The sequence below is a fragment of the Larimichthys crocea genome, chromosome X, assembly GCF_000972845.2.
Source record: "Larimichthys crocea isolate SSNF chromosome X, L_crocea_2.0, whole genome shotgun sequence".
In the NCBI taxonomy this organism is placed as follows: domain Eukaryota; kingdom Metazoa; phylum Chordata; class Actinopteri; family Sciaenidae; genus Larimichthys; species Larimichthys crocea.
Window position 1 is genome coordinate 8,778,984 of NC_040020.1, and position 17,051 is coordinate 8,796,034.

A 17,051-nucleotide genomic window follows, 5' to 3' on the forward strand; every position below is an offset into this window, starting at 1 on the left:
TCGTCTTCCGCGAACCTCTTCTCAGTGAGGTTTGGGCGTGTGCCCGTCCACGTAGAAGTTCCTGGTGACTTTGGGTAAGGTGAGCTCCATGCCTTCGAGCTCTCGGGTGAGAAAGATCTGGCATCCCAGTCGGGAGTTCTCCTGAAGCATGGGCGCCATGTCCAGCATGTCATCCTCCCTGGGAGCAAAGATAACCGTCAGTTGATCTCGTTGAAATTAAAAGTGAAGTCACATAACACACCGTGCAACTCTTCAGATTTCCTCCTTTGACCCACACTGACCTGTGATCAGGTGAACGGTGTCTCTGTCATTCGTACGTCTGTTCTCACACTATGTAACTTTGGGCTCCGGGTCGGGAGAAGTACGTAACGCTTTACGGCACTAAGTCACACAGCAGCAACTATTCACTGATTCGGGTGAAACTGGATAATATTTTATGGAGGAAATGTTTTCTGGTTTTCCTCTGAGTCCTCCGGCTGCTCCGCCTCAACTCCTGTGATTTACAGAGTTTATGATGGACAGGGGGGATGTAACGATGCATCGTGACACGATAAAATCGGTAAAAATGCTGGACGATTCGCACCGGTTGACAGAAAAAATGAATCGCGATTCTCCGCGAATGCGAAGAAGTAGGATGTGTTCTTTTCTTACGTTATCTAAAAAAAAGTGACTGGTTGGTGATCATTTGTTCAACGTCAAGTCACGGGACTACGTCACTACGTAGGTACGAGCAACAGAGCGAGGGAAGACATGGCGACGATAGAAAGTAGCTTGAAACAGAGGACGCACCGAGCAGTTGAAATCACCGTGTGTGAAGCATTTTGGATTCCTATATACCAAAACACGTGAGAAACGGACAGACAAAACCAAAACAGCATTGAAATATAGAGAGACTGCAAGCAATTGCAACAGCAAAGCAGCAAGTAACGTTACGCCACCTCGTGAGCGAAAACTGCACATCACAGCAGTTAACAGGATTTTGTGGAGTTTTTGTTGTTTAAGATTTAAGTTGCATTTTTTATAAGAGAACACAAACTGTTTGAGAGTTTCTGATATAGATTTTCCCTACAAATAAAAAATCATTTTATTTGGTCATAATTTGTCTGTAGCTCATTTTGAGAAAATCGTATCGTGAACCGTATCGAGTCGTGGTTGAGTGTATCGTTACATCCCAATGGACAGTGAAGTAAACTGCTGACAGCTGTAGCTGCTGTTAGCTCAGTGTCGTCGCCAAGCTGACGGACTGAGTGTTTGTACCAACAGGCGTTATGGACTACCAAAAAGAAGAAGAGGAGGTAACCAGGCTCAGCAGCCTCTATGGACATGATGGCAGAGGAGAAGAGAGTGAAGAGGACGTTTATGGAGGAAGCTAAAGGAGAGAGTGAGCGAGCAAGAGTAAATGTGGGACTGACTTTTAGTGGTTGGTGAGAGCTTGGTGAAATAAAAGGCTGAAAGACAGACGCCGAGCTGGGCTGACTGCTGCTGGACTAGTCAGTGATATCAGCTGCTGCTGGGGACCTGGTTGTGTAATTATTACAAAAACATTAAGGAAAACATCATTTCCAGCAGGACCCACCTCTCTTCAGGCTCTGGCAGTTTGTCAAAATGAGCAGCGCTCACATAGACTTGACACGTTGAGCAGGCCAGCGACGCCTCACAGGCTCCTGAAGGAAAAGAGAAACACAAAATAATGAATTAATTAATTAAAGATGAAGAAGCAGCTTCGACTGTGTGAACGCTCACCTTCCAGTTCGATGCCATGCTTGTGAGCCAGATACAGGACGTTGTCTCCCACTTTGGCCTTAATCGGGATCCTCTGTCCGGACCGATCCACGTACACCACATTCACCCTGAGCAGCAATCAGTTCAACAATTCAGCCTTATTAACAAATATTTGAGTTTCCATGACAATAAATAAACAGTTTTACAGTTACTGCCACTCATCACGTGGACAGCTTCATGCTGTGGTACACTGCAAGTTCAACTGTTGGTTCAGTGTGTGTGAAATAAAATGCATGTGCAGCATGACTCTGCAAAATAATCTGAGCAGGCTTTCCCTGAAGACCAGCCTGCGCCGACTTGGACTAAAACTGCAGCTGTAATTAAAACAATAACGTGTGTGTGTGTTGATTGACTCGTCGAGAGTCAGTTCACGGTAAACTCACACATCGTCGGGGTTCTCTGCGTTGGAGCTCCCCTCCTCGCTGTGGTAAAGGCCTGCAACAAAAGCAGCACAGATAACGGGAGATATCGTTTTTTAATGATTGTACAAAATAAAAATAAAAAAATCAGATCAATGCAGAGGAGACAAGTCAGGCTTGGATCATTTATTTAACAAACTAAACCTAATTTTGTCAATCAAGGAACGAGAAGTAATTTGTTAAAAAAAAATGATTGAAGCAACATTTGTCCACGACATGAAGAAGTAAACATTCATTCACTGTGTGACCTTTGTACCATAAAATAACAGATTAATGCTGCGACTCATCCTGATGAACCGTCTGTCAGCTCATGATGATGCTACACTGACTGTAATGTTAGCTCAGCCTGTTAGCTCATGTTAGCTTAGTCTGTTAGCTGCTGTTAGCTCATGTTAGCTCAGTTTGTTAGCTGTTGTTAACGCATGTTAGCTCAGTCTGTTAGCTGTTGTTAGCTCATGTTAGCTCAGTCTGTTAGCTGCTGTTAGCTCATGTTAGCTCAGTCTGTTAGCTGCTGTTAGCTCATGTTAGCTCAGTCTGTTAGCTGCTGTTAGCTCATGTTAGCTCAGTCTGTTAGCTGCTGTTAGCTCATGTTAGCTCAGTCTGTTAGCTGCTGTTAGCTCATGTTAGCTCAGTCTGTTAGCTGCTGTTAGCTCATGTTAGCTCAGTCTGTTAGCTGCTGTTAGCTCATGTTAGCTCAGTCTGTTAGCTGCTGTTAGCTCATGTTAGCTCAGTCTGTTAGCTGCTGTTAGCTCATGTTAGCTCAGTCTGTTAGCTGCTGTTAGCTCATGTTAGCTCAGTCTGTTAGCTGCTGTTAGCTCATGTTAGCTCAGTCTGTTAGCTGCTGTTAGCTCATGTTAGCTCAGTCTGTTAGCTGCTGTTAGCTCATGTTAGCTCAGTCTGTTAGCTGCTGTTAGCTCATGTTAGCTCAGTCTGTTAGCTGCTGTTAGCTCATGTTAGCTCAGTCTGTTAGCTGCTGTTAGCTCATGTTAGCTCAGTCTGTTAGCTGCTGTTAGCTCATGTTAGCTCAGTCTGTTAGCTGCTGTTAGCTCATGTTAGCTCAGTCTGTTAGCTGCTGTTAGCTCATGTTAGCTCAGTCTGTTAGCTGCTGTTAGCTCATGTTAGCTCAGTCTGTTAGCTGCTGTTAGCTCATGTTAGCTCAGTCTGTTAGCTGCTGTTAGCTCATGTTAGCTCAGTCTGTTAGCTGCTGTTAGCTCATGTTAGCTCAGTCTGTTAGCTGCTGTTAGCTCATGTTAGCTCAGTCTGTTAGCTGCTGTTAGCTCATGTTAGCTCAGTCTGTTAGCTGCTGTTAGCTCATGTTAGCTCAGTCTGTTAGCTGCTGTTAGCTCATGTTAGCTCAGTCTGTTAGCTGCTGTTAGCTCAGTCTGTTAGCTGCTGTTAGCTAGCATTAGCTCAATTTGTTAACTAATTTTAGCTCAGTCTGTTAGCTCAGTCTGTTAGTTGCTGTTAGCTCATGTTAACTCAGTCTGTTAACTGCTGTTAACTAATGTTAACTAGTATTAGCTCAATTTGTTAGCTGCTGTTAACTAATGTTAGCTGTTAATTAATGTTAACTCAATTTATTAACTGTTGTTAGCTCAGCTTGTTAGCTGCTGTTAACTCATGTTAGCTTAGCCTGTTAGCTGCTGTTAGCTAATATTAGCTAACATTAGCTCAGCCTGTTAGCTGCTGTTAACTCATGTTAGCTCAGTCTGTTAGCTGCTGTTAGCTGCTGTTAGCTCAGCCTGTTAGCTGCTGTTAGCTCAGGCTGTTAGCCATGCTGACTGTCTCACTGTTTACACCACAGCCGTTTTGGAGCCGGTGTCATGCCAGAACAGGAGCTGGCCGAGCGGACAATGTTAACATGTTTGACGTGGTTGATGTTTGGCTGTCAGCGGTTTCTGATCATGAGTAATGTAATCAGAAGAAATACTCGAGTACAGCCAAGATGGGATTACACTCTGACACTTCTACGTACTGTTGCTTTAAGGGAACTTTATTCTGCTGGTTTCAGACCACGTGACTGATTTATTTATCTTATTTCTAATGACTTATGACGTCAGAGGATGCTTGATGATTTATGACGTCAGAGGATGACCTGTTGCAGTTTCACAACCTAAAAAAAAAAACTGTTGCACAAGTGTTATTGAGCGACCTTTAGACTCTAATAACTTCTGAGACCATGCGAGCAGCTGAGAGACAAACTCTGACACAACTTCAAACCTTCAGAAGATTAATCACAAACAAACAAACAAACAAACAAACAAACAGACAAACAAACAAACAAACAGACAGACAGCAGCAGCTAAAGCTGTTAGCAGCACCTCACCTGTGCCCGTCTGCAGGTGTCGGTTCGCGGTCCTGAAGCTGTCCAGAGAAGTCCTCCTCTGTGGGCGAGCCGAGCCGCTCGCACAGGCCTTCAGCTTGTTGAAGGGACAGCTGCTGCAGTTCGGGAGAACCCGGGACAGTCTGAAAGTCAGAACCATGCTGGACCGGGCTGCAGCAGAGGCCGCCATCATTCTGTTTTGGTCACATGGCACCTGACGAGCGGGGTGACGTCAGGGTTTGTGACGCACGGCTCTGACGGCAGATGGCGCTGCTGCGTCACACACTGACACCATGACATCACAGCATCAGATGTTTAAATATTCATGATTTAAATATTAGAATTATTTATATATATATATATATATATATATAAATCAAAGTAGTCATCGTGCAAAGTGAGCTGTCAGTGTTACAGTAAATAAATGTAAACAGTCAGTGTGTTCTCTGTACAGTCTGTCAAACACTAAATTCTTTATAAGGTTTTAGATTTGCATATTGCATAGTTCACTGTTACTTGGTTTTATTTAACTGTTATTTATACATGTGTATATAGTGTTAAAGTTTTGTTTTTTCTTGCTCTCACTTACCGTTTGGGAGCTGCTGTAACAAAAACTATTTCCCTGCAGGGATTAATAAAGTATTTCTGATTCTGATATCGTTGGAGCATTAATACTGATGCATTCAGGCGGCAGTAGTTCAGTCTGTACAGACTTGGCCTGGGAACCAGAGGGTGGCTCAACCCAAGGACCCCGTGGACGAGAAACAAACAGAACCAGGACTCCACATTTGTCACATTTTAACTTTTATATTTACTTTATTCAACTTTTATTTCACCTTATTAACCTGTTTATATATATATATATATGTGTGTGCGTTTATTATTGTTAAAAAAAAAGTTCATGCATGATTATTATTGGCTATTAATCCCAAGAGATGCACATCTTTGATGTCCACTGATTCATCTGCACCCTCACAGTTTGACATTATTTTGGTAAAAATTCTCAATTATTATGACAAAAATTGGCGGACCACCCTGCAGTACCTCTGTGGACCCCCTTGGGGTCGTGGACCCCTGGTTAAAGACCCCAGATGGACTGGTAGAGGTGCCAGTCCACCTCCTGGGCACTACCGAGTCGCCCCTCCTTTGAGCAAGGACGCTGCTCTGTGTGGCTGCCCATCACTCCACCAGAACTGTCCACATTTCTGCATGTCTATGAACCCTTTGTATATGTGTGTGTGTGTGTATTTCGGGTAAAGTTGCATGTAAAAAAGACTCAATAAAGTATCTATTCTATTCTTTAACATATAAACAGCGTACTTCAGCGAATTAAACTGCTTTGTGTGCTGTTTGACATTTTATTCTCTAATAAAAGTTCATATTTTATAAGCAAATCAAATGTTTCATGTGTAAAATCTCAAAAGTAACTAGTAAAGTAAAGTAACAAAGTTGTCCATTACTTGAGTAAATGTACTACTTTGTTACTTTCACCACATCATGTATATATATTACAATCTATAATGGCTCAAAGAAGAATATTTATACCACAACATTAATCTGCTTCCATCAGGGTTCGAGGGTTTACCTCGTGAGTAGTCTTTGAGTTCATCTTCCATGCTGTACGTGTACTTCAGTATTTCCATTTGCTGTTTCTTCATTATACTTTCTGGATTTGTGTCATAAATGTTACTCCATTATCTTACAGATACAGTTCGTGGCTGCTTTTCAACAGAACATGTGAATAAAATCTGGTGTATTATTATAGATTAATAACATACAAAGTATTTGTGATTGGCTCCACTATCACCAAGTCCAAGTATAAAACGTTACTCATCAATGATAATTGATAGTTTTCCAGTTTTCTTGCCTAATTTTCCGTTAACAAAAAAATTTTCTTGTTGACTTCTTGTTTCTACTTGTTGCTTTCTCAAGATGTTGAAAGTTTTGGTAATTAGAGACGATGACACTGCATGAATTTGTCACATCTTACTTATTTTTAGATATTCAGTGTAATGTAACAGAATATTTGACTTTAGCTCTTTGTTTCCTACTTTGCAGAGTCAGATTAGCTCAGCCTCAACTTTAAAACATTAAGAACTGTTATTAATTTCTTACACTGACGGCCTGGCGAGTGCAGAAAAACACTTGTAGGTGAAAGAAGAGAGGAAGCAAGAACGTAAAACAAAAAAAGTGATGCAATAAAACAAGTTTTGTTAAAAAAAAAAAAAACCTCCCTTTGATCGAGATAAATTTGTCCACTGTTGAGTTTTTTGTTACAAATTTCAGCAGCAGACGGGAAACACAGACCAGAGGATGTGATGCGAGAAGAAGAAGACTGTGATTTGTACTTGGCCGCCAATATTGGCTGCGATAGCTGACTTAAATACAGGGTGAGTATCCGGGAAATCAGAGGAGACTGTTTGACCAGAATACAGACGACAGCGGTGCAGAATGATAAACTGCGTACTCCAATATCGTAACTATGGTTTTACTTGTTATGGAGTGTGTCATATTTTGGTATTGTTGTTTTAGTTGCAGGTCTGACCAGTCTAAGCCTGTTAAAAACTGTGTCTCTTCTTGGGAAAACACCAGGCCTGCCTCACCTTTCAAACGAAACAAACTATAATATTTCACATTTCCCATTAAGTCCCGTTCATCGTGAAGCGGCGTACACACCGGTATCACCCACATTAAATGCATGTCCTGCCTTGTTTGTGTGCGCTATAGAGGAAGACAAAACCGAGATAAGAAATCTGAAGCAGGCTGGCAGCAGAAGTGTGTGTGTGTGTGTGTGTGTGTGTGTGTGTGTATGTGTATGTGTGTGTGTGTGTGATGTTTTGACTAGCGTTCTGTTTTCTCCGTACATCTCCGTCCTTGACATCTGCCTGCAGAGAAAGGAAGTTGGAGAAACTGAGCCATTGAACATAGTAAAGCAGTAAAACTCCCACAGTGAGCACTGTGTTGATATTCGAGATGTGATTTATGGGCTTCAGAGCTGATGAGCTCATCCACTAGGATGTAATTTTTGTGTCGTTTCTTATCTGAACTTGACTGTCTCATAATGATTTGGGGGAACTCCGCTCCTTAAGTGGGTTTTTAAGATATATACCAACCCCCCATCTGGATGTGGCTACACGGGGTCCTGCCACAGCCATAAAAATAAATGGAGCACTCTATTTTATTTATATATTTTATTTTATAGGGAGTGCTGGGAGTCAACTCACTGGCATATAGATTATTTCACTTTATATACTCTGAATCCACATAATGAAACACCATTACACTTTCATGTATGTACACACACCTGCACAGGATTAGAGCCCGGGGACAGTTTACCTGTGAAAGTCTCTGGGTTTTACAGCCGCGTGGTATATCATCGGGACCTGTTGTCCTCAGGTCCTGCAGGTGTGTGTGTGTGCAGAGGTGTGTGTGTGTGTGTGTGTGTGCAGAGGTGTGGTGGGTGGCTGTTCTTTCAGATTACACCCCCATACACGCACACTCCTCCCTAAGCTCACACTAAAATATTTAAACAAGACACTTACTCACACACACACTCGACGCTCACCCAGGAACCCGGCACAGAGACGGCATGTGTGGACGTTTTTAGCAGTGATATATTGAATCTATGTGAATCCTCCCGGAGGACACCGTGTGTATGTCACAGCGTATGTTTCCAGGGATACATAAAGCATGGAAAAACATTTCCCAGCAGTCCTTTGGGGGCCATACAAACACTCCCATCAGACCTCCAGTTATTGTTTTACTTATTCTAACTTTTCCCGCCTTGTCGATCACGACAGAATTCAGCCTTAAATGTTTTTTTAAGGTTTCTCTTCACTTCTTTAAATGAGCATGTTGATATTTTATATTTTATCTAGTAACCACTAAGAAAAGCTCAAAACAACAGTGAAAGTATTTTAAATATGACCCGTCGATGTAGCCTGATACTGTGCCTGCGTTTGCCGTTCCCAGTTAATCCAGAACTGAGGCAAAGCGGTGGATCATCGGCGGACCTGAGGCGGGCTGAGTGACGCCTGGTTGCTCAAACAAGCCGCCTGTGACCACACCTGTTACAAGAATTTCAAAAGAAAGAACCCTTGAATAAGGAGGACTGGATTCAAAGTATCAAAGTTTAAGTTGAATTTATTATTCTTGTACAAGAAGGAGCGTTTCACAGTGCAACACACAAAGAGGTCACAGAGAAAAGGCTCCCTGAGGAGCTCTAACAGGTTCTGATAGGATTTTCTCAGGATGGGCTGTCTCTCTTGTCCTTGGACTAATTTTTTTAATTATCTCTCTGTGCCAGCTCAGTGAATACCTGGCAGATAAGGGGAGCGGACGAGATATGCAAAGAACGAAAAACACACACACTCCCTATAAGAGTTAAAACATCTGAACCCCAGTATACTCCTAATAAGCGTCCACGCTCTTAATCCTGCATAACTTTAAGCCTTAATATAATGTGAACAGGTGAGTTGTATATAAATTCACCCTCAGTACAGTTGTCATGAACGGGGAAATTAGCTACAGAGACCAAAACTGTTTTTTGTACCAGGCTGTAAACATGTTTATTTCTGCTGTGAAGTTGGACATTTGGACATGGGGACTTATGGAGACTGACTCACTTCTGGAGCCAGCCTCAGGTGGACGTTAGAGGAACTGCAGTTTGTGGCACTTCCCTCCACAGAGACAGAGGTTGCCACTTGGCGACTAAAAACTATTAAAAGTACATCAGTGAGTCACACTTCATTAACACAAACACGGTGGCTGTAGTTTATTTCGAGTCGAGCTTTCGTGCAGCTGTAAATACCGGCGATGGCACCTGATGCAAATAACTGGCAGTTTAGCATTTCTTCCTGTTTTGTTGCTTTCTAAATAGGTTCTGTGAGAAACCACAGTGCCCAGCAGACTGAAGATTCTTTTCATATTTCTTAAAATAAAACCTGACAGAGGAACTAACAAACCCAAAAGTCAAAAACATGAAAGTTTCTCCACGTGTGTCGAATGTTGCTTGCGTGCTTACTCACTGCCTGCGTGCAGATTTTAGTTCCTCTATTTCCTTTGGAGTTTACAGTAAGTACAACAGTCAGTTATGATGATGATGGTCTGCCGGCCTTCTTTTGGGAATAGCTTGCTCAGACGAAGACGAATGTCAGACGGGAGTGCAGATTTGAATGTTTCCTTTAAAAGCTGCTTTGAATGACGCAAACTAAATCTAAATTTAGCGGTGAAAACTTGAAATGAGAATGTACTGACAACAGGAACATGTCTGGACTACTGTAACTCAGTTCCAATTAATCTTATCGCAGCGGCTTCATCTTAACGTTTAATCCTGCCGTGTGTTGTTTTATGCACGTGCATGGCTGCAGTCATGCATATAGGTAGCGTTGTGCAAGCAGTGCCATGACTCCTCTCTCTCAGATGACTCACAAACCTATGAGAGTAACTAATTAGAAACAGGTACAAAACAAAAAGAAGGTGCCCCTATGCCCTTTCATGCCTCATCTGTGTGGGAACACTTGTTCCCGAGCAGACAAAAGGGACACTTACCATCAGTGTGAGTAAACACAGCAGCCTGGGAGCTGGCATTATTTCAGGACAAACAGCTTCTTAGTCAAACTCTTGTGATGTTTATGCGTCCGGGACACTTTCTCTATCATGTGTCACACATTTAAAACGTAGCAGCATATTTAGGAGTCTCCCCGGGGCTCAAGGTTGTGTTGAGTTGTTTGTAATTAATGACCTCTTTCACAAGCAGCACTAAAAACTGCACCGCGGCCAAGCGCTGACAGTGTTTGCTTTAGCCTTTGAGGTCTGGATGTGGTTTAGTGGTTTCAGTCTGCGGGCTGAGCGACTACTGTCTGGCCTGTGATGGACAGCACTGACCACTGACCCTTCGACCTTTGACACCAGATAAAGAAAGGCTGCAGAGAGAGGTCAAAGACTTGGGAGGTCGCAGAGGTGCAACGAATCATGTCAAGAAACCCAAACACATCAAGGAAGTCATAGGTCTATTCCAGTTTATGTGGCTGACTTTGGTGAAAAGTTTGTGGAATGTAGATTTGAACACGATTGAAGAGGCAGTATGTACTATTATATATGTACTTAGTATTATATATGTTTATAATACATGTGGTTTTATTGTACTATACAAATAAGTTACTAACAAAGCAAACATGCTAAAACTACACAGTAAATCTCAAGAACTTTCATTTATACCCTATTTTAAGCAGGATTTTTAATGACTGGTAATAGTACAGTGAAGCACCGTCATATTTAATATCAAAACTTTTATTTCACAGAGCATTCATGCACAGTTTTATAGCAAAACAGAGTTTTTTTATGTTAAAAACGTATATTTATATGGTAAAATATGGATTAAAACGCCAACCTTAAAACTAAAATCAACAGTAGTAACCATTTACCATAAAAAGTTCTACCGTTTTTTACCGTAACATTGCGACCTTGTGGTCCGATCGTCTTGCCAACTTAAATTTAAAAGATAAACGTTAAGGCTGCTGTTATTCTGGAATCCATGAACAGAGACCAAAACCAACATCGCCTCAGCTGATCTCTCAATACTCATACCCATTTTTTCCGACTTCAGTCACAGATCTTTAATGAATCACAAATTTAGACTCAGTAATTTCTTCCACCAGCTGGGAAATGTAGTCAGTAGCTAGTTATTTTTGAGGGACTAGTTCCAGCAGTGGAATAAAACACATTTCTCGATTCGATCAGTGTTTTACGGCAGCAGGTCGCTGCACGCATTGACCCAGAAATTATCAACAGTGACACTCATCATGAAAGTTTGACTCAGTGACTCAGTTTTTAATAGTTTTCGGGTGGTGGCGAGGAGTAAGTCACAACAAGCTGTGGAGACGCAGATGATTCCTCTCAGGACCAATTTGCTGTTAGATTGTTATGGAGGTTTTTCCTTGGCACTGACACCAGGTGCTTGCTCATGGCGGGAATTGTTGGGTCACAGTCCGGACCTGCTCATTAGATAACTTGAACAGTTCATGTCCCTCTCCATCTCCATCACACCAACCCATCAATCCCTTGATGGTTACCTGGGATACCTCTGCATTCCAGGACGTGAGCCAACCGCAGGCCTTCTTCTGTTGTCACAGCGACAGGATGATTGATGATTGACTCCTTGGGGACGCAGGGCAGCTCCAGGCTTCCTCCTCTGTGCTGTGCTGACAACGGGCGGCGATCACTTTGACCCGAAACAAAGAGTGTGTTTGTGTGTTGATGTGAGAGTAAGTGAGAGTGAGACGAGGGGATTATATTATGTAAATGACAAAACATGTGCATGTGTATGCATGCCTGTGTTGATGTGGATTTATGTGTCTGCATGCACTTCAGTCCAAATGAAAGTGATTGACTGCTGGGCTGCATGTGTGTGTGTGTGTGTGTGTAGTAGTAGTAGACTGTAACTGACCCTCCGTGATCCAGACCCGGCCTCTGCGAAACATTTAGTCCAAAACAGAGTATAACGTCTCTCCGGGGACTGAGAGGTGTTAACTCCATGACAAACTGGACCCTGTTTCTCTCCACATGATCCAGCTTTTCACTGCGGCTATAAATTGTCTTTATTTCGCAGCATATTTCAAAATGAACGGTCAGCCTTTAAGAACACGTCACGTCTGTGCTCGCAGTGGATTTACATTCAGACGTTCCTTTAATTAGAAAACAGTTAACTATGCTGAGTTCACGCTCGGTGCAGCCTGATGCCGGATCCAGTCGAGCTCTTTGCAAACCGTCAGGTCTCTTTGTTTTTAATACAGAAGGATGTTAAATCCTGATTCTCGGTTAAACCAACACAAACAGGATCTGGTTCTTGTTTGCCTACTTGGCTAAAGGGGAGCATCTGTGTTTCAAAGAGTCTCTTATTTGCAGCTGTCTGCAAATAAGAGGGTGGGTACATGTGGATTATTTTTTTATCCTTAAACGCTTCGTGCCAAAGCTACATTTGCTGCCTCAGCCAAAGGGCTGTGACACAAACGGTTCCTACCCTTAAAGGGTGATGAGTTGACTCACGTTCTGCCTTTAAAGGATGTGCAACATCAAAAACAATAAAGAAACCAGCAAGAAGACCAAAATATCTTCCATGTACGGCATCGGTCAGATGTGTTCCCATCTTCGGATTATTATTTTTTAGCTGCATTTGAAGTTTTATCTTCTTCTCATAGCCTCTAAAACTTTCTCGGCAAAGCTCCGACATGCCTTTCCGGACTTCTTTGACTTCAGTATCTCTTTTTCATCCTGCACACTCTCTCCTCTCGTCTCCTGTCTCTCAAATCAAATGAACCCCCATCCCTCATCTACTTCGTGACCAAAACAAAACACAACTTTTCAAAATGAATTGGACAGACGTCTACGGATTTGCCAGTCTAAACAGTGTTATCAGTCCTGCTTTGCAGGCTGAAAACAGCATGGAAACTTTGTGCGTGTGGCTCGAATTTTGTTTTATTGTTGGATTAACGTGACGACAGCCGACTGTGTATGTGCATAAAAATGTACGTAGGTCGTTTTTTAAAAATCCAGGAAAAAATGTATCACTGATTCGATCTGCATCTGGTCACATCTGTTCCTAACCATTAGCTTCGTATTAATTATGATGACGTGTAGGTTTATTTTCTTATCCAGAGGGTATGAGTGTGGTTTGTGGATCTTATATGTGGTATGTTTTTTCTTTGCATGTGTGTGTGTGTGTGTGTGTGTGTTAGATGTTGAGGTTGTCGTCTCCCGCCTCAGTTCTGTTATTTTCTGGAGCTCGAGGCTTTCTCGCTGCACAGCACAGATGATAAGAGGCGACGGTGCAGGCCGTCACACGTGACTGTTCACACTGGCAGTCGTTAAATAACCGGTTTAAAGATTTAATCCGCCCTCCAAATGTGACGCTGTAAAAACCAACACACACACATATAAAAACACACTTTCGTCCTCATGATTTAAATCTTAAATTTATGAGCAGTTTTTATGTAAACTTTTTATTACTGAGGTTACTAAAGTTCAGCCTCATGAAAACTGCAGCTTCCTGCGGATTGTCTGGAAAGTTGTGCTGCTCTCGAAATTTTAAAATGCAACTTCAAGGTGGTGACTTGGAAACCGGATTGTAGCCTGTTCAAGTCCAGCTTGGTCCACAGTGTGGAGTGGCCACAGCTGAGGAGCCCTCGAGCAAGGCACCAAACCCCAAAGACCTGATTCAGACCAACAATCAGACCGAGTCCTCCACAGTCAGCCTGAAATGTCTCTGAAACTGAGACTATCCAGGTGGATTCATAGACTAAACTCTGATACTGTACCTGTCGTGTTCTGGCTTTGTTTATTCCATGTACCAGATTTTACGTCTGTGTCTGTGCTGCAGAGTTGTGGTGGAGAGCAGTGGGTGAGTGACGTAGACAGTGAATGAGAGTGAGGGAGCGCCGGTATCGAGAAACCCGGTGAATTAACAAAATAGAAAATTATTGCCTGATTGGTTCAGAATGATTTCGAGTTTTGCTTCTTTTGGTCTGAATAGCTGCTGTCTGCTCCCAGGTTATGTGTAACTGAATCTAAGTAAATCCACCTATTTTCTGGAACCTCTTATCCTTATCAGGGTCGTAGGAGGTTGGGGTACACCCTGGACAAGTCACCAGTTCATCACCGACACGTAGATGAACCGGTGAGGGGAATGTGGAGCATCCAGAGGGAACATGCAAACTCCAGAAAGGCTCCAGCCAGGGTCGAACCAGGAACCTTCTTGCTGTGAGAATCTTTTTCTTCAAGGCTTGCGACCACCACAAATATTTTATTTCTGAGCACAAATAAAATTACTGTGCATCTCCATTGTGTTGGAAAATAAGGAGGCAAAGATCTCAAAACTTGTAGCGATTGATCTAATCAGTGAGACCACTAAAGTTAAGTGAGGTGATTTGGTTTGTAATTTGGGCGAATCAACATTGACCCTTGAAGCGGTTATGTGAAATCTCAAGTTAAATCATCTGTGACAGCCTAATGAGGCGGGCGGGGGATTCCTAAACATGAGCGTTTTTCTGGATTCACATCGTCTAAATGTGGAGAATTCATTTCAGATACTGTGTTTCAAATTTAAAACAACAATAACAGAAACGCCTCCTGTGGACTCAACATGTGTCAAATCATTTTGAAGTTCTGCATACAAACACACTCGGTTTGTTCTGCAGCCATGAAATGAAATCTCGAGCTGCGACGAGCTGCAGATTTGATCTCGTCTCTGTGATGTTTGTGTTTTGGGCTGAAAGCTTCTCCGCGGTTGAGGACATGCGAGAAGATTAGTCTCTCCGAGCTGCAAAAGAAGCTGCGATGATTTAAGATTTAAGCCACGCTTAGGCAAACCTAAACAAAGCCTCCATTCTTTTTACATCTGCGGAGGTTTGTGCGGCGGGCTGAAGGAGGATTAAGGTGGGACAGATTTATGAGCGCATGGATCGGAGAAGAAGAAGATGAGAGAAGGCCAAACTGGGTCGGATCAAACTCAGGAAAAGTCATTTAGTTCAAACTGGCACCAAACTCTCATTACATTGTACTTTGAGAGCAGACGTGTCCAGTGAAGCAGAGATCAGATTACATGAGGTACGCTGCAAAAGAACAGCCAAAGCTTTCTTTCATTGGAGATGATAATTTGTTAAGTAAATGAACATTACACAGGCTCTCGTGTCGGCAGGAGTGTGTTCTCTTTGTCGACATGATGAATGGTCTGCACACACAGACACACACTTTATCTCCTACCAGTGGTCACGTTGCACCCCTTCCTCCCCTTCGTGTCCACGAGTTTAACACAGGGACAGGGAGCTGATGATAAAGGTTTGGCAGGTGGCAGTTGAACGGTCTGGTGTGGTTGTTCCTGGAAAAGAGGCAGCTGTGAGCGGCGTTGCTTCACCCGGCGTGGTGTATCTGCGCCGGGCATCGCAGCAGCAGCTCCTGTCAGCACGCCACGTGAGTTATTACTCTGGTGTTTCCTGCTGACACGATCACAGACACGCAGACACACTCGCTGTCAAACGTATGATGTATACGCACGCCGTAAACACGAAACCAGGAGGAGTTTTGAGTCACATGTGCTTTTTAATCACCTTATAGTGAAGAGGATCCATGCAGACATACAGTATACAGGTCTTTAGGATCATGAAAGACTAGAGCCAGACACCTCAGGAGGTGACGTGGTGTGAACAGGTGTGTCAGACGCTGCTGTGTGTGTCTATCACTGCAACATCGAGCCCAGTGCATACACAGGTTTAGTCATACACATTCCAAGACGTGAAGACACCCACACAGCAAACATCTAAACAAGCAGCCAGACACAGACACACACACATGCATAGAAATACACAGGGTCCTTTAATTATCCAGATACACTTACCTCATCCTTTCTCTCAAGTCTAGAAGGTAGCACCTGGTCACATTACTTCATGAAGACTAAAATAAACCTGCACACATGCAAAGGAACGTCACACTCCTGTCAAGTCGAGTCACGTCTGTTTATCTATAGACGCTGGCGGCGAAGAGACGTTCAAAACAAGCATAAACAAAGACTTAAAGGAAAATGCATGGACGAGAAAATACAAAACTCTAACACACAGCAGACAAACAAGGCAGTGAGACGATGAGTGTATCGTTTACGGGAAGTTCAGCCGCAGAGAGCGTCTGCCAAATCTATGGTCGCACAGTCATCTGACCAGAATCCATTTAATGTGTTTTAATTAAACTGGCTGCGATGAGACGAGGCGGTTCATTCTCACAGTCTGAGCTGAACAGATGACAGAGCAGGGAGGGGTACGACACATATTCCCCTGGCATGAAAGATACAATTAGCGTGTGGAAATTCCCTGCGTGGAAAGAATTCATTATAAGTTACCCTTTCACTTTCCTCAAGGCGTTTCTTCACCTGAAGTACTCGAGTTTCTCTGAGTCAGCGCGCTGCAGCTTCACGGAGCAAACAATACGTTTCATAAATGTATTTATCTTTCACAATCACACAATCATTTATCTATCGCCTGTCATCCTTCAATCATGACGTGATGATGATGAAAGAGGCGAGCCCGTGCATGTGTCACATCGATGCAGCAATCCAGAGGAATGTGTGGCCAGAAAAACACACACATAAATCAGACATACACTGTGCTGCACACTGGTGTAGGGTCACACAAACTCAGGCAAGAGCAGGATGACACCTCAACTGTGTCCGACATCTCCAGATATATTCAGAAATACCCTCCTGACTCACTCCTCCTCTTTCACTCTTGTACTCTCCACCCTTCCTCTCCTTTCTACGGTTTTTGTTTGTTCGTTGGTAGCAGCTCCTGTCAGTCATTTGGAGTGTGTGTGAATGGGATACGTAGTGTTGATGGCGTGGTCCTTGCTTGCCTTGCTACATTTTGACCAGTTAGATTACCTTTTTATCAGTTTTTGTCAGTGTCGTTATCATGTCTCCACACCAGTGTGTTTAAAGAAACGTTTGGTCCACCCCTGCCACCATGGTCGTCTTAGATCGTGTTTCC

At 43.0% G+C, this 17,051-nt stretch overlaps 1 protein-coding gene across 1 annotated transcript in view; it reads right to left on the reverse strand.

The window, feature by feature from the left end:
- The window catches only part of fdx2 (ferredoxin 2), a 7,506-nt gene extending 2,744 nt beyond the window's left edge, over window positions 1-4,762 (reverse strand). Inside the window, exons 1-5 of the mRNA XM_027283623.1 lie at window positions 4,528-4,762; window positions 2,166-2,217; window positions 1,744-1,850; window positions 1,577-1,664; window positions 16-178 (exon numbers count right to left, since the gene is read on the reverse strand). Coding sequence (XP_027139424.1) covers window positions 22-178; window positions 1,577-1,664; window positions 1,744-1,850; window positions 2,166-2,217; window positions 4,528-4,717 — 594 coding nt within the window. The 5' untranslated portion in view covers window positions 4,718-4,762 and the 3' untranslated portion in view covers window positions 16-21. The remainder of the gene's footprint in view (window positions 1-15; window positions 179-1,576; window positions 1,665-1,743; window positions 1,851-2,165; window positions 2,218-4,527) is intronic.
- Window positions 4,763-17,051: the final 12,289 nt, after the last annotated feature.